The 22,400-nt window shown below is 46.6% G+C and overlaps 1 protein-coding gene across 2 annotated transcripts in view; it reads right to left on the bottom strand.

The window, feature by feature from the left end:
* Positions 1-22,400, bottom strand: part of ILDR2 (immunoglobulin like domain containing receptor 2) — a 58,157-nt gene that overhangs the window by 21,080 nt on the left and 14,677 nt on the right. For both annotated transcript variants that reach the window (XM_045084640.1, XM_045084639.1), the window contains 3 exons: positions 21,755-21,874; positions 3,540-3,596; positions 705-851 (listed from right to left, as the gene is read on the bottom strand). In XM_045084640.1, coding sequence (XP_044940575.1) covers positions 705-851; positions 3,540-3,596; positions 21,755-21,874 — 324 coding nt within the window. The remainder of the gene's footprint in view (positions 1-704; positions 852-3,539; positions 3,597-21,754; positions 21,875-22,400) is intronic.

The raw sequence follows: 22,400 nt of genomic DNA, 5'->3' as shown, positions 1-22,400 counted from the left end.
CCCGGAGGATCCTAAGCCTCTTCTAGAGAGGCCGGGCAGGCACAGAGCTTGCACGTGGCTCTGCTCTGGGATCTCAAAGGCAGAGCAGATCACCGGACCCCCCCTGGAAGCTGCTTCATGCCTAAGGACACTGAAGATGCCTGCATGTCTTTCCCCTTCAGGATGTGTCTGGTTTCTGGTCTGGGGCGCCCAGCTTAGTGGCTGCACGGGCTCGGCCCTTATGGTGCAACTGTGCATCCCCCGATGAGGACTGGTCTGGTGGGCCACGTTGTCTCGGGCACAAATAAGACTCCTCCCCGGCTGGGTGGTGTGCCGAGCTCTGCTGGTAAAAAGAGGAGTTCTCTGCCTTTGAGAGGCACGACCAGAGAAGCTTTCCTCTAGCCTGAGTGCTTGAAGAGAGGGCAGAAGCCTTCCCCACAACCTGACCATCGGAGCCTGCCCTTCCCTTCGTGGGCGGCGCCAGAGTGAAATGCAGATGCAGGGGGACGGGTGTGGATGCCAAGTAGGAGAACTGCATGCGGGTGAGGACATGGGGACGGGCAGCTCGGGGAGCCGGGGGCTCCCAGCAGAGGAGGGAGGCTGGAGCAACCAGCTCCGGAGGCGGAAGGAAAGGAGGTGGAGAAGAAAGTCGGGCACACAGCTCTCGGACAGAGACGCGACCTCTCCTCCGGTCGCCCTGTCTCCCCGCCCGGCACTTTACTCACAGGCCTGCGGGCAGCAGCAGGACTCCGGACAACACGGGCAGCGGATGTAGCAGCAGCAGCTGTGCGGGCAGCACTGGCACCAGCAGATCCCCACCAGCACGAAGAAGAGGAAGACTCCCAGGATCACCAGGCCGACGAACACCCACTCTGGAAGGACGCACAGAGAAACCCACGCTGGGGGCGGCCCGCCGCACCGGCAGGGACCCTCTTCTCGCTGCCTCCTGTCAGAGGAGTGGGTAGTGGGGGCAGGGGGGACCCGGGGAAGGAAGCATCACGACAGGGCACAGAGCGCCCCCGGCTCAGGGGGAACTCTGAGAGCGAGAAGGCCTGACGCTGCGCGGTATGGAGAAGAGGGAGGAAGGGTCCCTAGGGTCCTACTGAGCGCCGTGGAATGACCAGCACGGGGTGGTGGCGGAGTTTCGGGGCCTTCCGGGGCAAAGGGCTTACCATATCCACCGTAGTGTCTGAACAAGGATGGGGCAGGACCAGAAAGACTCCTGGCTGGGGAGAGGAATCTTGGCAGCTGAGCTGGGAAGTGGTGGGTTCTGTGAATATGTCCCTTTTGTGGGCAACTTATTCTTACCTCTAAAAACACGAGTCCTGAGACAAAGTTCTGTGTCACAGGGTCTGAAGATATTTAGGTGGTCCGGGTCTCTCCCTGCTGACCACCCCTGTAACCCCTTTCCTGTCCTCAGCATCAAGGGCTGAGATCAAAGCCTTTTGCTTCTATCTGTGGAACAAACCAGGGAGAAAACGAGAGACAAAGACTCTCGTGCTGTCCCCACGCCCCAGGAGTGGCTTGGTTTGGTCGCACTCAGGCCGGCTGTGCGAACCAGGCAGCAGGCCCACGGCTACAATGGCTCCGGGCTCTGACGGCCGTACCAGCTGTTAACTTCTGCTGTTTTCATACCTCTGCCAGGGGTCGAACACAACTTCCGGTTCATCTGCTTGTCCACAAGATTCAAGAAAGGAAACATTCCATCTGGCTTACATAAAAATGGCATGACCCTCCATGACTTTACGTCATGCTTTCAGGACTTGGCTATAGGACCCAGCTTCCCACTGGAGGCCGGGGATGGACTGGACGAGCCAGGATTGCCTTTGAACGTCCAAAGATTAAAGTGATTCATTTTGACGGAAGGCCGCCTACCAGAAGAACCTTTACAATGAACTTTAAGTGTATATTGTTTTTATTGAATTTTGGTTGTTAAATATTCCTTCAGTTAAATGGACATTCAGTTGGAGCTTGAAAATAGGATATTTTTGTTATATAAAGGGTTTTGTCTTAATGCTAAAATTATCTTTGTTTAGAACATGATTTCCTCAGGACGAGAACAAGCAACTTATGTTTTCTGAATGTCCGTCCTCACTCTCCCTCTGAAATACACTCAAATTAACCAGGTCACCATCTCTTCAGTGAGGAAATGAGAAGGTCTTGGGTCTGGTGAGAATGGTCTGGAGAGCATTCCTGCTGAGGACAATAGATAGCTGAGGGTTTTGCCCCAGTCCTCAGCTACAGCACAGTAACATTCTATAGCCTGAGACAGATAGGAGCCCTGAGGAACAGAGCGGTGCTGTGGCTCGGCGGCTACAATGAGGCTCGGGCCGTCAAGGCTAAAGACTGGCAGTTTTATCTCAGAGAAACAAAAGAATGCTCTCCATGAAAGGATTCTTGGGAGCCAACAGGGAGGGATATTCAACGGCCAAGGACCAGATATGAAAAATACAGTAACTCTTTCTTGAGACCGGGAGATATAACATCTAGTTGGAAGTCATGCTTTGTAACATCGTGGGTGTGATGAACAAATGGGTACAAACAGACACAACTCTGGATAAGGGGGAGTCCCAAAGAGGTGTCTACTTACGTCTCTGGGATCAACATTTATATGAAGAACGTCGTATTTGGGACGGCCAGCTAACGGCAAAACGGGAGAATTCATGGAACTCAACCGTAAAGACTTCAGATGTTTTAAAACCTGAACAAAGTCAAAACCAACGGCCAGGAATATTTTGTTTCTCTCTCTTGCTCCCAACACTTAGGCAGCTCTTAACCCTTTGCCAGAAGCCGTCTAAAGCAAGTCGGAATCATAGCCTTCCCCATTCCCTGAGTTGGCATATGTCCCTTCCCATAGCTCATTCTTCTTTCTCTCCGAACCCGCTTCCATTACGGGCTCTGGGGCTGCAGCGAGCTGAGGCTGGCTGGTCTAGGCTGGTGCGTTCAACTGAAGCTACAGAAAACGACAGGGGTGTGCATTTGGGTGTTTCCTTGACATATGGTGTATGGATCCCAGGGACTTAGGGGGGCCCCAGAAGCTCCTGAAATTGCATACAAAGCAATGTAGGTGTTTACATGTGTACTTCTCAAGGGAGGCGGGGTGTGTTACTTTCATAAGGCTTGGAAATATGTATTGATCATGTTATGAAAGGTAATTCGCAGCAACGCGATTGTACCCCAATGAACAGATAAACATATAATTTAGGGAATAAGGAAATGCAATAAAAACAGTCACTCCGCTAGGGATACTTATAGCTGTCTAGGCACAGCAGAGGTACTGAATGGTTCCGAAGATTGCCAAAGAGCCTGCAAGGCCCAGCCCCGAAAGGGCGGGTCCCTGTTGCAGCCCATTTTAATTATCACGATTCTTTTAGGGCCCGGTGACGGAAGAAACACAATCTAAAGTCTTTTCCGCTGGGCTTAGTTCATCCTGGTAAAGACCACGGACACATACAGACAAATGTGCAAATAAGTTAAAGGAGAGATTAGCGACTAATGCAGAAGCAAGACAGACAGAGTGACAGCAAATTAAGCAAATAAAGAGTGAAATGACTGAGTACCTGGCATAATTTCCACAGCAAAACTGGGCAAGAGGTCAGCAAGCAGCCCTGTCCTGCCTGGAGGAGGTAGAAGGAAAAGAAGGGAAGCGGTTACTCCAAGGGCAAACACAGCCGGAAGCCTGGCGCCGGTGGCCCCGTCGTCCACAGGGCTGGGGACCCAGGCTCTCTGCGGGAGGAGGGGCAAGTCCCAGGGGCTGAGCTCAGTCAAGAGAAAAGCTTTCTCCATCGCTCTTCGGCAGCCACCTAAGTGAACTTTGCACCAAAAGCAGATGGAAGCAGAAACAGAACTTTCTCTCGAACTATTTTTAGAAGGAGGAAATCTCTGCTTCCCGTATGAAAGCCCAGCTCGGGCAGACTGACATACGCTGTTTCCATTCATGTACACAGTCTTCTCCACACATGTGATCGGAGAGTCAAACCCATCTGTATCCAAACGTGCAACCCACGTTTTCATACATCCATACATACCCCTGTGTCCATATCAAAGCACAAGTCCATGTCTGGTTTTAACCTGGAATGGTCTCACTACGTGACTCTATTTATAGCCTAAAGATGCTTCAGGGATTAAAATTCTCAAAGGCAAGGGAAAGATAAAGCTAGATGACTGGCATGCTCTTCTACACCCCTTCTGGTTTCAGAAATACTCTCTACATATGTATCTGGTGTGGCTTTTCCATATGGGACCCGAAGCTGGCCTTGTATGAACCCAAGTGCCTTCTGCGTGGGACAGCAGGTGAGCTGACGGGCTGGTGTCAGAACAGGTGCCTTTCGGGGCTCTGGAAGGCAAAGAGCTGCGCAGGAGCCAAGACCGTGGAAGACGTGGGGGATCCGGAGGTTCGTCCTTTTAACCGCTAGTCTGACGTATAGGAAGAAGCACCGAATGCTTTTGCCCCGTTCTCCTATCACGCTAAATGTAAGGACCCTGATACGACTTTCCCACTCGTCCCAGATGTTTCTACCACACTGAAGCCTTGCTAACGAGCAAGCTGCCCTCTGAAGCACCTCTCAGGTTGCCTCCTTTCAGACTCCGAAGGCAAGAAGCCACTGGTGTACCACTCAAGCATGAACTGAACCTTATGACTAAGGTGCCTAACATACTCCCCCAGAAAGGCTCTGTCCAATAGAAATATAATGTGAGCGACACGTTAACTTTAGCTTTTTTAGTAATCACATTAAAGAGTTAAAAAAAAAAAGAAATTTAATACTATTTTTTTACTTATACCAATGTAGCCAAACTATTAACCCTTCAAAGGCTCAAGAGCCTACTGAACACAGTTTGAGGGCGTGTGTTTTATGCATATGGATTTGGTTCATTTAGAAAACAACTTAAGTTTGTTGAGTTGCATTAGAGGAGAAAGGTACCTGTGTGTGGTTCATAGTTTGAATCTTAAGATGGGTCATGACTGCTCACTGGCTCCTCCTCTCTCAAACCACTCCATTGAGAAGAAGCACTGATAAAAGTCAAAGAAAAAGCAGCTCCTCTGGGACATTTACTTTTTCTTGGCTCTCCCTAACTAGACAAGGCCAATGTGGTAAAATGTGTCCTGCTTGCATGTCCTGCGCAGGTAATGGTCCCTCATCTGAAAGATTAATTGGGACCACAGTACATTCCAAGGGCAAAGAAGTATAGAACGAGTGACTAGGTTTTGGAGAGAAGGGCTTCTGTCTGTCTCTTATCTTGTGCAGCTAACTTGCCAAGGATAGCCTGCTGTTCGCAGGGTCTCCTGGAAGAACAGGCAGGAGCCAAGTGGAGCACTGGAAAAAGGCATCCTGGAGGAGAATCCCTAGGCGAGCCTTCAGCCTAAGCCTTCCTGAAATGTGAAGAGTTGCCGCTGAGGCTCACAGCAGTCCCATCCCGTTCCTGGGACAGAATACCAGACAGGGATTTGGGACCAGAGTCTGAGCCAGTGATAAGTGCACGCACTGGTCTCATCTGGAGTGTTCTGCACACAAATGCCTCTTGGAAGCTCTACAAGGAAACAACTGGTCAAGGACTGGGGAGCTGGGGATGTTGGCCATCTCTTAAAGACATGATTTATACTAACTACCAGCCAACGGTCAATGACTTCTCTTGTTCCAGCAAGGTAGTTGTCAGAGAGTCACTTAATGGTGATTTTTTAAAAATCCAGACAATTAGCACTTCTGAATGCATCTCTTACTGTAGCTAGTGAAATGAAAAAGCTTTTCTTGCATCTACCCTTGAGCTCTCAAACCTACCAGTGTTTTAAACATCTCTAGATATGTGGTAGCCCATAATTAACCACATTCATAATTGAAATATTATTGATGATACAAACTGCAGATCTATACACCCTCACAGGGTATTAGCCATGTAATAATTATGAACTATAAAAAAAATCCATATATTTGGGTGCCTGGGTAGTTCAGATGGTTGAGCACCTGCCTTCGGCTCAGGTCATGATCCCAGGGATCGAGTCCCACATCCGGGCTCCTTGCTCAGCAGGAAGCTTGCTTCTCCCTCTGCCTCTTCTGCTCCCCTTGCTTGTGCTCTCTCGCTCTCTTTGTTAAATAAATAAATAAAATCTTTAAAAAAAAATCTGTATATTCAAGGAAAATATGGAGCTCATATATATGATAGAGATGACATTATACTGGAGAAAGCAGTGGCCTGGGAGGCAGGGTACTGGGAGTCAACTCTGTCCTTCGTTTGCTTGGTGAGTGCCACAGGCAATCCTCTTTCTAGGTCTCCACTTTCTCCCTAGTCAAGTGAAGAGATTGAATAAAGTGATCTACAAAGAGGGAGACCATATGTCCGGGTGTGTGCCTGCTGTCCTCGTGTAAATATTAATAGCACTACTTTAACTCTCAGGGTGTCCTATTTTAGACAATTAATTATACGGTCACCCTATCTATAATATTTTTGGCTCTCAAATCTGGTGCTTAATGGTTAGAGCTGCAAACTCAGCTGTTTACAGGGAGAGCAGGTAAGTCATGTAAATGCAGCTAGCTGAGGGTAACACACCAGGGAACATTTAGGGGCAAAGCGAATGGCCGATTACGTGTCTCTGGGGCTACTGCTGTTCACCTCTAGCCAACTGCTGCCTGACGGGAATGTGTCTCCTGAGTTGCAGGTCTTCTTGTTTCTCAAGATTAGCCAGACCACAGGCTTTTTGTGCGAAATATCCTTATTTTCAAATGTTGGCAACTGATTCATAGATTTTTTTAAAACACTGGACAATCCATACAAAATATATTTGGGGGCTGTATAGGGCCCAGAGATCACATACTTGGAACCACTGACAGGTATAAACAGACCAAGATATTTGTGAGCACATAAAACACAAAAGCTGGATTTCCGCACAGGCTGTTTAGATCACCTTGCTGGTCTTCTGACATTGTTTACACACAGCAGAACGTCAGTGAGTGTGAGCTCTAAGAACCTATGTTCAAATGAAAATCTGAAGAGCTGGAATGGGCATCATGGAAGAACAATGAAGGGATTTTCATTTCTAGATTATATGTTTGCATTTGTAATTTAAAACCTTAAGGATAGGGTGGTATCAAAAATATGGACAGGAGATCCACAAAGCTTGTCACTCCAACAGAGAGACATACATCAATCTTCTCATTTGCCCTCAAGCAACAGTGAGTAGCTGATGCTTCAGGGAGAGATGAAGTTTTCCCATAATGCAATTGTGTAGTGCTGGCCCCAGGATGGGCGACAGGATCTTGCCATACGGTGGGTGAAATGTAATGTCTTCAGACTTCAGGACCCTGAAGGGGTTTGGGGATAGCAGACAATATGACTGTATCATGTCAGCAACGAGAGAGTGCAAATCTCTATAGCTTTTATACCACAATTTATATTTTCCTGGGGCTAAGGACATTTTTAAAAGTAGATTTATGTTGGAATCATATATTTCTGAAAATAATTTTGCTTCCAGCTTCTTGATGAACAGTTCCTAAGAAATGCTGTTGCCGGCTGGAAAGACTCTATCTTTTCTTCCTATTCTATCACATCCAATGAAGGTCTGATCTTAGAAAGTCCAAACAATTCCAGTAAATCCTTTCCAGCTTTCAGTAGCACTTTACCAACACTTGTGAATCACTGCCATTCTTCCAGGATTCAGTTTAAGAGGGGCAATCACAAGTCACTTTCATGTCTGAGGAAAGGGTAGAGAACAGAACCTGTGAACAGAAGGCCACATCCATGCTTTTCAAACCACAGCTCAAACTATCAGTAGAAAATACCAGTCTTATGTAAGCACTCAAAACAGTTTTCCCCAAACCTTGCAGAATCCATTACTTTTAAGACATTTCCACATGAATAGACCAAACAAATTAGGCATACTAATAGTTTGCACATGCACACACAAACACAAGTGCCTGCTTCCTACAATTACCATCACAAACTCTGCAGCCAAAAACATTCTCATACTTGGGGTTGAACAATCAGGGCAGAAACATGCATTGTGACTCAACCCTGTATCTTAGCTATGCAAGTCCCTATGTCAGCTGTTTCCTGCCACTGACACACTGAAGTGATCCCCACCTGGACTCTCTGGACATATTCCTGAAAACCACTTCTGGAAAACTCACTTCTGGAATGTCTCCAACTCAACTCGTTCATCATTGGGTCAACAAAGAAAGGTGGGCTGTGCCGGTGGACACGACCAGGAGAAAGGCGGGAAGCTGTGCCTGAGAGGCTCGTGTCCAGCCCCTGCAGCCTGTCCAGCGATGTCGGTCTAAGAGTTGCAGTTACCGGCTGCTCTTCCGCACACTTACTAAGGTCAAAGGACTTTCCTCCTGCCAAATCCAATTATCATCAGCTTTTTTTTTTTCTCATTTCTTTTCTTTTTCTTGACATCTCATTCCACCTGGTCAAGAGGCCTTTCCCCAAAGACACAGTCCTTGCCTGGTTTCCCACTTCTCTTCTCCTCCGGGCCTTATCTTCGCACATTTCACAACAAGCCACGTCCTGATGGGACTTCCCCAAGGTTCTGATGCTCTTTTCTTGGTAGGCCAGGCTCCTCAAGGCAGGAATGAATTACTTTCTTCACTAATAACACCAGCTAAGACACTTCTCAGTCTCCTGCTTTGCTCAAATCCTTACCATGTGCACTCTCCAGTCCACTCTGGTAGAGCCCTGGAAGGAGGTTGCCCTGAGACTGAGAGGGTGCTCCCTCCTCCGTGCTCCTGAAGACCCTGTACACACCTTCATGAGGGCGCCTATCTCTCTGCTACCATGGCCATTTTACGTGGACCTCCACTAGCAGGACGGAAGCCCCTTGAAGGGTTTCCGGTAGCAAATCCCCATGGTCCGGTGTGCTGAACTTCTGGCTGGACTTCTAGTTCATTGTTCACTTTTTATCCCAGACGGAAACAAGCTCTTATTAAGAACATGAAGGAGACATTCATTCATTCATTCATTCAGCGCTGTTCTAGGTACTGGACTCAGGGCTCACTGCCAGGAGCATCCTCTAGTCCTTGTAACATCTTGCTATCTAGGGGGATGGAAGCACCACTCCACCCCACTCCCCAAAAGTTACAAACTACCAGGCTATGGTGTTATTAAGGCAGACATTATGGAGAGAGACAAGAAGCCTACAACATTCAGCCAAAAAAGTTGTTTTTTGTCTCTACTCTTAAAACTTAAGTCTGAGCTCTGATTACTAGTCCAAACCTTCGAAGTGCAATGGAAACTACAGAAATCCTACTTTAGGACAAACTTGTTCTCAGATCCCAGATCTGTTAGTCACTTACTTGCTGACAACAGACACTAAATTATTTAAGGCCCTGGAACTCACAAAAAGGAGAAAAAAAACAATACTTCTTATGATGTCACCACCACTGATAGACTGTTATCTCCATTCATTTCTTTGGGTGACCTTGGAGTCCTCCTCAGGTTTGCCAATATTCATACTGGTGACCTTTCTGTTCAGGATGATCAGATGTTCAGAAGGGTTTTCTTCCCCAGTTCCTTGCAATTCCCCTCTTCTCCTTTCTGTTTAAGGCACATCTGGGCTTCATCCCACTTCCAAGCTTTTCTAACATGTCCTAGATCCATTTCCAGGGATGTACCGTACCCACCCCCTGGTCTCTCAGCTCCTAACCGTCCAAAATGTTTCTCTCCTAAGTCTTTTAGGAGAGCAGATGGTTTTCTCTGGCCCCCTTGAGTATAAAGTTGTTTCTATGGCTATTTGGAATCCCAAATAGCCTGGAAATTTCCCAAGTGCACACACATCCCTGTTTTTATTCTATATTCCCATAGCAACCATGCATTCAATAAATATAATTTATGATTGTCCATCACAAATGTGAATATAGCTTCCCTTTCTTTTACATATATTTATAAAGTGTATTTAAGCATTTCATGTGTGTACTTTTTTCTTTTTATATCTTTTACATTTTAGGTCACTTTAAATTATAGTGAATAATTCTGACAGTGAATTCTTTCCACAAAATGACTAGTATTGTACCATCTGCAATTAACTATTAATAAGTGCTTTAGGCTTTTTGGCAGTGATTATATGTTGGCCTAAGGCACTGACTTCTTCTTCTTCTTCTTTTTTTTTAAAGTAGGCTCCACACCCAGCATGGAGCCCAGCACAGGGCTTGAACTCATGATCCTGTGATCAAGACCTGAGCTGAGATCAAGAGTTGGACACATAAGCAACTGAGCCCCCCAGACACCCCAGCGCTGACTTCTTTTATTCACATAGAATTTCAGGATTCAATTTTACAGCTAGAAAGAATCTCAGAGGTCATCTAATCCATAACCCACCCATATTTTCCAGAATTCTGAGGCTCAGAGAGATTAAGGCTCTTACTCAGTCACACAGCAACTAATCAAACCAGGAGTAAAACCTGGGTTTACTCACCCCCATTCCGGTATATTTTCCCCCAACATCTTAATCCCCCTCAAGATTTGCTTATCCTTAATTTAGAAATGTGCAGCAACAGCTTTCTAGTTTCCTAATATTTGCAGAGAGCAACTCTGAAATTTATGTTTGTGGCATTATTGCTCTACTTATATAATTAAAGTATAATTTTGGGATACATGAAATGTTAGAGATGGTTGAAATTTTCAGCAGCTTTTGAAGTTGTGACCAGAAAATGATTACTGAATCCATCACAACACAGTATGAGCTAATTAAAAGACATTCACCATGCTGCTACAAACTAATAAACAATAATGGAAATGATGGCAAAGTACTCTGCAAAGTGCTCTGGCGAACCAACTCCCTGCCCCCCCGAGAGAGAAGAGATGCCAAGCCTTAGCAGTCATCGAACATGTAAAAGTTGGCCTGCGAGGAAACGCTGAAGACAGCTAGATTTGACTCCAAAATGACACGGAGGAAGGCGGGATTTGATGGAAGGAGGAAAGGGACTCGCTGGGGACCCGGTGTGATTTCCTGAGCCCACTCTGCTCCATTCCGCGGACGGGCACCTGCGACCGGCAACTTAAACACAAAGATACCAAGAATGGCTACTTAACCCCCAAATGCCTGGCGGCTGGAGGCAGACACGGAGGGGGTCACTGCTTGTAGGTCTTGGCTTGCCAAGCGTCCCGGCCCTTTCCTCCCTCTCCGAGCGCGAGCGCGGGGCTTCCACCAGGGCCGCAGTGGGGGCACCGCCCCCCCCCCCCCCGTGTGAACGCGACCCCGCACCCCGGGAGGGCGGCAGCCGGCTTTGGAGGAACAGGGATTGACTGTTTCCTGCCCGGCTTTCAAGGGCCGCGGCTCTTTCTTCCCAGGGCTGAGCCGGCTTCTCGGGGACACCCGCTCTCCCGGGGCCCCCCCGGGGCCTCCCCCTGTGCCCCGGGACCACAATGGAGCTGGCGGGCTGACCCAGCTGCTCCGGCTCGCGCCCGCGTAACCACGGCAACGCGGGGCAGGAATGCGGCGATGGAAGGCCCCGCTTCCTCCCGCGGCGTGAGCAACAAGTGAAGCAGAAATAGTGAGGCGGGGTGAAGGCTGCGAGCGGGCAGGGGGCGGAGGGGAGAGCGGGCGGCGCGGGCCGGCGGCTGGGGAAGACGAAGGCAAAGAGCGCCTTGGAGGCCTCGCCTGTTCGCGCAACGACCCAGCGTCGGCAAGAGCGCAGGGGACGTCCTTGGCCCCAGACATGCTGGTGCGACATCTCCCAGGGGACAAGGAATCTCCCACGTCCCTCTGCTGGGCCTCTGCGCGCTTCTAGTAAACGAATGGAGACGGGCCCGTGCCCGGGTCTCCAGGACTTAAACAGCTGCTGGCCGCAGGAGTCAGCCGGGAGGGCAGGAGGGACACGAATTTGCCCCCAGCTTCTCTGCATGTTCTGCTCTCTTCAAACCAAAGGAGAACCTCCAAGGTGGTCACGTCCCTGGGCTGACCGTCGCACCGGTCTGACTGGACCGTACAAGCTTATGCTTGTTGTCTTGACATAAATTATTAAAACTGTTCCCTTTTCACCCTGAGGTATCCTGGTTTGGACGGAAAATCAGAAAGTCACCCTAGCTAAAGTCTTTCCAGGGCCCTCCAGATCCCAAACCAAGTCAGGGGTTCCCCAAGCCCCTCCAGACTTCGTCAAATGGTCCGGGTGATGGAGTGCTTGTATCTAGGCACTGACCACCCTGTAATTAACTAGGGGCCATCCGCTGAGAAATGGGGACTTCCAACAGCAACCAGAACGTAGTAACCAACACACAGCATGCTGGGACAGAATGTCCTGAAATCCACCAGCAGGAAGAGTCCCACAGGGCTGATTAGGGTCACCACTGGCAAGGCACCGCGCAGATGTCCAGCAGAAAACGTGCATCTATTAGTAATAGGATTGCCGATCCGCAGATGGCTCGTCAAAGCCTCTGCCTATGGAACAGGCTGAAGGGAAATCTGCTTGCTAGCAGGATTCCCAGAACCCAGGATTCTCTAAAGAGGGTTCCCTCAGATTTAAGGATGCCACGCTAGCAATGAAGTGTGGGGGATGGGAACTGGTGGGAGTTCTCCTGATGGGCCGTTTCATCTCGCAATCAGGCTTCCACGTAACCTTTGTGACCCCTTCCCCACATTTACAGATAATGACACGGAGGCTCATCAACATCGACTCACGCTAGGTCAAGTCGCTGCCCTGAGCCCAGGGATATCTTACCCCAGAGCGCATACACTTCACAGAAGACTTTGTCCGGTATTGAGATGGACCTTTGGTCAAGATCAGGGCTTTGCAACACGGGCACTATTGACATTTGGGGCCAGATAATTCTTTGCTGGGCATAAAAGTGCTGTCCTGTGCACTGTAGAAAGTCTACCACTTGCCTCGGCCCCTTTGGCACCCCACAAGTTGTGATGACCAAAGATATTTCTAGACATTGCCAAAGGTCTCCTAGGGGGAAGAGGGAGGGCAAAACAGCCCCCTCTTGAGAACCAATAGCCTTGATACTTAATATCAAACAGAGTCTTAATCTTTTCTTGTACTCTCTAATTGCTTCAGAAATATAATATTTATCTTTACCAAAAGACAGTAATTTTTATAGGACAAGATAGTGTCACTTATTTTGTATCTTCACTGTGCTGGGGACATAGTATGCAAAAAAGACGAGTTTAATGTAAATCATAATTTAAATGTAAATCACACTTGAAGCAGAACTGACTATCACAGTGCCCATCAAAGAGCAAGGTTGCAATTAAGCAGTAGAGAGGCCTGAAGGCCACAGGAGACTTCCAGTGAAGACGAAAAGGCCTGATCCCAAGTCTCTGGAGCAGTCACGCACCCCACCCCATGGCTCACACCATAGAATGGTTGTCACTGACAGTCACTAACCAGAATCACATTTCAGTTGCTGCCTGGATGGCTTTCTCGTTCCTCCAACAGAGGAATCTACGTAAGCAGAACAGACCAGGCGCGGGAGAGGGGGCTGGGAAGACAGGTGACGGTGCCGAAGCCTAAAGAGCTCACGCCTCATTAGTCCTCTCTCTCTCTCCTGGCACAGAGTCAGCATGGTTGTCTTGGCTTCTCCGGAAATCTGAAGGCCCAGGTGTCTACTGAAGACAGAAAGGATGGTTCCGCCCTTTTAATGGAATGAAACCTAGTTAAGGTCTTTCACGTGGGGCCCAGATCTCTGAGGTATAATTGAGTCTACAAATGAAAATATGAAAATCCAAAGATGGTCCAAAGGTGTAAATCCCAGATTTACGCTAGAGCGTCACTAATTCCTTCTCTCCTTTCTGCCAGGAGTAAACTTCTTCTTTCTTCTCCCCCAATTCTTTTTCCCTCTTCTTCTGTTTGTAAATCTTGGAGAGAAACAGCAGCAGCCACTCTGAGAGATCAAAGTTTTAGCAAGCAACAAAGACCTCCAAGGAGGCTGTTGCCATGGGAACTCTAGGAGCTGAAGCCCTTTTAATCGGCAAATCTCCTTGGTTAGCAGCAGCACCACCGGGCTGGGGCTGGCGAAGAGGGAGAGGGAGAGGAGGGGCCTGGGCGACAAGTAGCCTTTCTGAACAGCCAGAACTAATGTGGGGGGGGGGGTGCAGCACTGACACGGGGTGAGTTCCCGCTCAGCCTCCGAAATACGCACCTGTCAAAAATCCCCGAAGTTCTGAGACGTCCCCTCCCAAGAGCTCCCTGATTTCTGACTGTGTTCTTAATGGCTTCTTAATACTAATGGGCTGAACAATGTATTTTTGACCACAATAGCAATTTCGGGCCCAGTGTTGTAACAACGTGATTTTATGAAAATCCATGTATGTCTGTGCCTCCGCCCCTTGCCCAGGTGCTTCTGGGTAAATCACAGGAGGAGATCGAAGGGAGAACCAGAAGCACGACAGGAAAACAAAGGTGTCTCTGTGGCATCACTGTCACAGGAAGAGAACCAATCCCGACTTAGCGCCTACTCACAAGGACCTGCTGGGAGCAAACCTATTTCTGGCTTCCTGGAATAGCGTTGCCTTTGGGCCTATAAAGAAACACAAATGGATGAGTTCCACAAAATATGAACAGTGTTTGTTTTTGCCTGCCTTCTTCACTTGGAAACAACGGCCCAACTTCCCTTTAGGAAGCTACTCCTCTCCCTTTCTCCCTTCAGTCCGCGCGGTTCAACGGGGGCTGTCGGCTTACTTCCCTCCTTTCCCGAAGCACGGCCTACCCCCGACCCTGGACTTCTGCCGACACCGTGGAGAAAGGCATCTATCCTCCTGAGAGGGAAGGCACTGAAGACCATGGAAATCTAGAATGCTGGGGGCTACCTTTGCCCCAGATGGGGAGCCTGCCTGAGAATTAAGCTAACACAGAAGAAACAAATTCTTTAAAATATAATCTGGACACTGGGACTCAGACACGCTTGAGCCTGGACTTACCAGTTCCCTAAGCCAAAAAATTTCCCTAAGCCAGATTATGCGTCTAGCCCTTGAAACTGGGAGAGTTCAGAAGAATACGGTCCTTGGAGCTGGATGGCGGGATTTGAGGAGATATTTTCTTCTTTTGTACATTTCTGTTCTGCTTGAAATGTTTACAATATACATGCATCATGTTTTTCTAAAACAATATCAAAGCAAAACAAAACAGCAGTATTTCAGGCATCACCCTATACAGAGAATCAATCCTGCAATCGGTGGGTCTTCTAAGTGAAGTCAAAATCATAGAAAGGAAGAAAGGACTCTGAAAGGGATCTTGTTTATCCTAATATCTAAGACAAGAGAACCTGTTTCATGTTGAAAGCTCATCCGAGACAAAGTTTCTCTAATTCCCCTCATGAACCAGAATTTCTAAAAAGTGTTATTTGCCCCTAGGAAAGCCTTCCTTCACTTTAATCTAAGTACCCCTTGGGTCATGTCCCCTGACTCTGTTCTCAGTCCAGAATCCGGATGTTCCCCCACCCACGTTCCCACCTGGGCCCTTTCCCTCACTTTTCCACTTGAAGGCCCTTAAAAAACAAGCTACCGTATGGGGCATCAGACAGAACAGGTCAGCCCTCAGACTGCACATGGGAAGACGTAAGAACAAGGCGAGCTGCTTTTAGATTTTAAAATAATAACGTCTCTGCTGGAGCCTTCCTGAATGGCGAAGTCCTTTTCCTGCCAGCTGGAGCTGCCCAAGGGGACTTTGCTCCTATCCAAACAGTGGCATGTTTCCAGGTTATAAACATCCTGTCCTTGCCACAGATCTTAGACCAACATCTAATCTCAGGGTGGCAGATTTCTGGACACTCCTTTCTTCTGTCTAATGGTATGGCTCTATGATCCCAAACCTCTAAATGTTTCTAAGGTATCTGTCACAGTCCTCTCAATGTACCCAAAACACCATGTGTATCTCTAGCTTTGGCATGACTTTACCTTCTGAATCATCAAAAAGAGATTAAAGAATGTTCAGTATACTTTTTGTGTTTAATGTTGAATCAGCAGTTGTCCTCCCATTTCTCTGAATCCCTTGTCTTCAGATATTTCTGAAACCTCTGAAAGAAGCATCCATCGTGATTTATAGATGGTTCAGATGTCTGGGGTCATGCTCAGTGGGGGAGGTATGCAATCCGGGCAAAAACAACTCTGCCTTTGAAGGAAGGGCCTAGGTCATTGGTATAGGCAGTTTCCCTAAGAAATAAAGTGAAAATACGAAAGCAAATCTGGGACAAGTAAAATTATTACCCACGACCTCAAGCAGCAACCACAATTTTAAAAACATGGCTTACAGGGCGCCTGGGTGGCTCCGTAGGTTAAGCCTCTGACTCTTGATTTCGACTCAGGTCATGATCTCAGGGTCATGAGATCAAGCCCCGCGTCGGGTTCGGTGCTGAGCGAGAATCCTGCTCAAGATTCTCTCTCCCTTTCCCTCTGCCCCTCCTCTCCTACCCCTTCTCCACTTGTGCTCGTAGCACTCTACATAAATAAACAAACAAACAAGGCTTCTGCAGAGGAGTATTCTATAGCCTCTTAATGTAGACAGGGCCTGTGGTATCGTGGAAAGAGATGAGGCTAGGAACCAAGACATTTGGGTTTGGTCATCATCACTGCTTTTTTTTTTTTTTTTTTTTAGACAGGGATAACTATTATAAAACTTGAACATTAATTTCTTCATTTGGAACACAAGGAAAATAATGCCTCCTCTCCTACCTTACATGGCTCTTACAGAAAAAAAAAATTTATGAACTACAACTTATTATCAGTGTACCTTATGAATAGTGGACATGAATTGCTTTTTCTTTTTCTTCTATTTTTTTTTTTTTTTTGCTCTTCCATCCATTCTTCCTTTTTTTTTTTTTTAAGATTTTATTTATTTATTTGTCAGAAAGAGAGAGAGAGAGAAAGCACACAAGCAGGCAGAGAGGCAGGCAGAGGCGGAGAGAGAGGCAGGCTCCCTGCTGAGCAAGGAGCCCAGTGCAGGACTCGATCCCAGGACCCTGGGATCATGACCTGAGCCAAAGGCAGTGGCTTAACCCACTGAGCCACCCAGGTGTCCCGATTTTTCCTTTTTTTTTTTTTTTTTTTTTTTTTTGTAAGACTGCCCCAGTTTACTCTGGGGAGATGATTTTCCTCCACATCTTGGACTAGCCGCCAAGAGTCCTTGGTCTCCCAAGGCTAAGCAGCGGACGCATGTCCAAACTGGGCTAACTCAACTCACTCACCTGAGACTGACTTGAGTGGAAAAATGAAGAAAAAAACCCAAAAAACAATAGAACAGTTAAATTGATTTTTTCTGGCTATGGAGTCTTAAAGACATTGTTTACTAATTCTTGCTACAAAGACCCTACAGCATCTCTGACACATCAAGGACTGTGTGGTGTTCATCAAAACATCTTCACTTTTTTCCCAGGGAAATACAAAATAACAGCAGAAGTGACCCATGTCACTGCCAGACCTGGTCCCTAAAAAGTCCCATATGACATTTCTCACTCTCTCTTTCTGAGAAGGTGGGAGCAAATGTCTTCGGTCCAGCTGAGCCAAACAATGGAGAAGCTTAGACCCCTCCTCCAGCACCTGGAAGGGGGCTACCCAGGTAAGCCTCCTAGCTCATATCTGACTGGGACAAGAGGAAGTAAGAGATTTCTACTACATGTAGTAAGTCACTGAGACTTGGGGGATGTTTTTACAGAAGCTAACAAGCATTACCTTAGCATACTATCCTCTTCAGAGACAGACTGTCCAGCCTTCCTTTCGATTATGACACCCTTCCAACAACTGAGTTTCCTGCCGAAGTTAGCCAGAGTCCAACTCTGTTGCTTCCAACCACAGTCCTGGATGGACCTACCACCAGTAATAATTGAAAGAGCCAGATAAGGAATTATGGCCCAGTGAGATGAAACCATGTTACCTCACTTGAGACTGTAGACATCTATGGTACTGACCTTTGTAAGTCAACAAATATATACTTAGCACTTGCCAACATTTAAGGGGCATAAAATATTAGTTATAGATGCTATCTATCTATCATTTTTAAAAAAACATTCACACCAGCCTCTTTATACTCGACAGGCATTACAGATGTAAAGACAAACGAGCATAAGTCCTTTACTCTGAAGAGCACATGGTCCAGTGCTATGGAGAAGCCTCTAGTGTTGTGGGAGAAATCAAGACAAGTACCAATGCAGTACCACGGGGAACCACTCCCAGGAAGCAAGCCAGGATATAAGACTGACAGGTTCTGCCCTTGGCCCTTTCCACTTTATATAAACTTTCTGGGTGACTCCTCTATTCTTTCATGGCTGTACCACTAAGGATTCTCAAATCTATTATGTCTGATCCTTGCTTCTCCACTGGGTTCCAGACCTCTATTTCCAGTTGTCAGCAGGATATCCCTACCTTGGATTCCCACAGGCCTCCCATATTCAACATGTCAAGAACCAAAGTCATTCTCCTGCCTCCCCAACCTGCTTTCCAACCTGTATCCTCTCTTGGTTGATGAAACAGCTGGCTACCCAGCTAACTAGAAATCATGGTGTCCTTTTGACTCATCCCTCTCTCTCATTTCTTTTTTTTTACATTAGTCACCAAGATCCATCCCTTCCGTCTCTGAAATGTTTCTGTGTTGTCACTTCTCAAGCCACTGGTCTGGTTCAGAATCTCACAGGCTTTCTTTCACCCACGCTGCTGCAGCAGCCCCACAGCCCAAGCCTCTGTTCTTGCATTCTTTTGCATGGTCTACCCTGCTGATAAGTAGTGTTTTTGACCCTGAGATGGCACTTCATTCCTCTGTTGGTGTTTCTGTACTGGCTCCCCAAATTCTTCAGGACAAAGTCCAAATTTCTTAATCTGACATATAAGATACGTCACCATCTTGTTCTGTCAACATTTCGTCTTCACCTTTGTATGATGGAAAAAAAATAAATTCTTAACTTCTTCTCTACTTTATCCCTTTAACTCGCCCTTCCTTCCTAATTGGCCAGCTGAAATTCCAACCAGTTTTCTGCCCCCACTTCGTGATTGTCTTCAGAGCTTCGCTCAGCTCCTTCCAGCCACCATCAACAGTTTCTTTTCATTCTTGTGGGATTATTCCTTTTAACTCTGACCTACAGCAAAAGGCCATAGTCTATTCTCTCTGGCTTCCTTGTGAATCAGGGTCACCCTGTACATTCTTGTAACCAACCTGTAACCCCTTCGATCTTTGTCATGAGGACTTAAGTCCTGGGAGGTCATTTTCTTGTTTGTCAAAGTAGTCACATCCCTCATGTTCCTCAACTTCTCAATCCCCAAATTCTGAAATTGAAGTGGATCTCAGAAGTAACCTCAACACCTTTTCTTATATGGAAATGTCTCATTTATAACAACTCCTAAGATTTTTTTCCACCCTCCTGGGACAAAGAAGTCACTACTCCTGGGAAGGCTTATTCCATCTTCAGATGGCTCCAACTGTTAAGTTTTTTTTTTCATTTTGAGATGGACTCCTGCCCCTTGTAACCTCTACTCCTGGTTCTAGTACTATGCAGCCACACAGGCAGAGTAAGTTTCTAGGCCCTCCAATTTCAACTGGAGATACTTCCCAATTCCTCCTTCATTAGATCAAGCTTTCCCAGCCCCTCTAACCATTCCTGATGTAATATTCAATGACTGAGGCAGTGGCTCATGGAGGTTGCAATTAGCAGACTATTGACTCAGTTATATGCCCCCTGAAGTCTTCATCTCCTTGAGGTTGACCTCAGACATCAGATTGCTCTCTTGGCCTCACATGAAAGGGATACCTAACCATTGGGCCTGTAGGATATAACAGCCAAACAGTTAGAATTTTAAAAACTGTGACGATATTTTGAAACATTCTACGAAGGGTATCAAGACACAGAAGACTCAGAAGTTTGCATCTGGGAAGTAAATACAGTCCTTCCTGTGTCCCCAAAATTCTTGTTGATTTCAAACTCACTTCTTTAAATAAATAGCACAACTAGTGTTGCCCTAAAAAGTTCACATGGCAAATATACCATGCTCTAAACATTTCTAAATAACGTGGAACACAGCAGAGTGATGTGTTTCTCCTCCCCAAGAAAGCTAGCATGTACCTGCTCATCTCACAGACACGCCTCTTCTGTGATGAGTTGATTTGCAGCTCTCCCCCCCCGCCCCGCCCCGTTTTTCTTTACCATTCTTTTTAGAGTGACACTGGTTTCTGTTCTTCATCTCTTCTCCCATCACTGGTGACTGTTTTCATCTGAGCCTTTCTTTCACCCACGTCTCTTTGCCCCAAGGACAGTGTCTTCCCCCAAATGACTACAAGGTTGGATCCAGGGGAATGCCCTTCCCGCAGGTCAGCACATCCCCAGCGGACAAGGCTTTCCCTCTATTCATTTTCCCACATTTGCAGAATTGGGAACAAATTATTTAAAGTGGTTTTTACCTGGCATCCCTTTCCCCCGCACAGGCAATTACTTCTCTGCAAATGTCTGCATTGGCCAGATAATTGTGTCCACAATTAGCTAATTGCAGGCTCAATGAGCCACTTGTTCCTTCAAACTTGGCCATGAGAGTTGTGTGATTGGGCAGAAATTTGTCTTTTTATTCCTTTCTGATTTACAGAGTCACTGCAGATCCCAAATCTGATTTCTCTGCATTCTTTCACAATGTCAGTATAAGCCTTTTTACTTTTTTACCTCCTTTTGTATGTCTGTCCTACTTCCCATTTTCACAAATCACGGCAGCTATGCTTTACATATTAGACCCAAGGAATATGTATTTGAATTAAGTCAGCCCCCTAATAAAGGTTAATTATTATTAATTAAAGGGTTAGTTATTAATAAATAATTACCTTAATTACATTTTATAAACCATAAAAGTAAGGCAGCAGAATACTTGATTTGCTAAAGGCACACAGTCATCACAGAGTAAAACTAAAAATCCTAAATAGCAAATTCTACTTTCTCCCTGGGCCCCGAGTTTCTCACATAGGGTAAAAGTAACCTTCAACCTCATTTGCTTTAAAAGAAACATTCCTCCCATTGTTATCACCTGGCTTCTTGGAAACTACAAAAAAAAAAAAGTCATTTCATCTAAAAAATGGCCTCAAGAATTTACCTTTTCTCCTACAACTAATGCAGTTTCTTTTCCTAATTTCTGTATATTTTATTCTAATTTTGTTGTACAACTAACATTTTATAGAACATGAAATATGTGCTCAATTTTCAATTCCATACAAGGAAGTCATTTCCCACTGACATTCCTCCAATCTGCAAAAGAGGACGCGTGGCCAAAAATAATGAATTTTCCTTTACAAAGAAATTAATATTAATAAAGATTAGATCTATTTGCTTTGAGAATGACTCAGAAGCTTTTAGGTTTCAAGGCATTTGCCTTCCAACTAAACCCTAGCAGACTTTCCAATAGTTCTTTCCATCAAGCACGTTTGATGGTTAAACCCTCCAGCTGACAGCCACCCTTCCTCAGGACCGTCTTACATGTAGGTAACTGAATGGAAAAAGATTCCTGACATCTTGGGAGATTCCTCACTCAGCAATGAATTCTCATCTCTCGGTTGTCTCTACTCTGCTTCAAAGGCATCTGGCATTTTCTTCAACACTTAGCGCACAAAAAGAGAAGTGAAGCCTAAGAGCAGAGAGAAATCGGGGTTAAGGGGACACAAGCGGGAAGGAGGGAGAAAAACAACCCTGAGAGAGCAGAAGAGACATCAGGACCGTGCCAAAGAAACAAGGTGCAATAAACATGGCTATTGCTCATGAGGAGTTTCTAAAGCCCATTTGTGCACAAGACATAAAGCCCGGTGTATGCACGCCGCTGGGTCACGCAGGGAGCAGTGAGCGGAGGGAGCAGCGCGAGGGGTCTAACACGGCCGAGCTGCCGAGGGCTTTCACTTACCCAACACCAGCAGCTCCGCCAAGTCCTCGTTTTTGCCCTCCAGGTCATCAGGGGTGGTGATGATACAGTAATAGAGTCCGCTGTCTCCCCACATGAGTTTTCCAATTTGAAGATCTGCATCTGTTACCATAAAAAGAAGGTCCAATTCCTAAAATGTCTCCCTGAAAGGCAAGCCCTGGACAATGGAGGGTGAGCGGGGGCTGTTCCAGAAGGAATGTCTGCCGTGTTCTACTTCGCTGCCTAAATGGTGGTTGACAAGATGTCTGCTTTACTTCCAATGAACAAATAAACAAACAGATAAAAAACCCGATAGCAAATACTAGCATCCCTAAGGTGAAAGACTTAGGGCGTTCCCAGAAACTGGTCTAGTTCTAGTCCAGTTTTGGAAATAGAAGATTGCTTTCAACTAACTAGGTCTGCAGAAGTCCTTGAAAGCCAGGTCATTCCCGAATTACTTTGGACTCCTGGAAATGAGCTGGCTTCACAGGAGTTCTTCGAAATTCAAATGATCAAATAGATCAGGTCAGCCTCGTAGGCCCTTTTCTTGTCCAATACTTTAGGGAGCAGAAGAAAGGGTAGAAGTGATACAGAACCACAGGGGGCTGGGGCCGAGGCATCTACCTGGCTCTGGACGGTGTATACATAC

This window comes from Mustela putorius, unplaced genomic scaffold (genome assembly GCF_011764305.1).
Source record: "Mustela putorius furo isolate JIRA1106 unplaced genomic scaffold, ASM1176430v1.1 tig00000785_pilon_pilon_pilon, whole genome shotgun sequence".
Lineage (NCBI taxonomy): Eukaryota > Metazoa > Chordata > Mammalia > Carnivora > Mustelidae > Mustela > Mustela putorius.
This window is presented reverse-complemented; position numbering and strand designations above follow the sequence as displayed.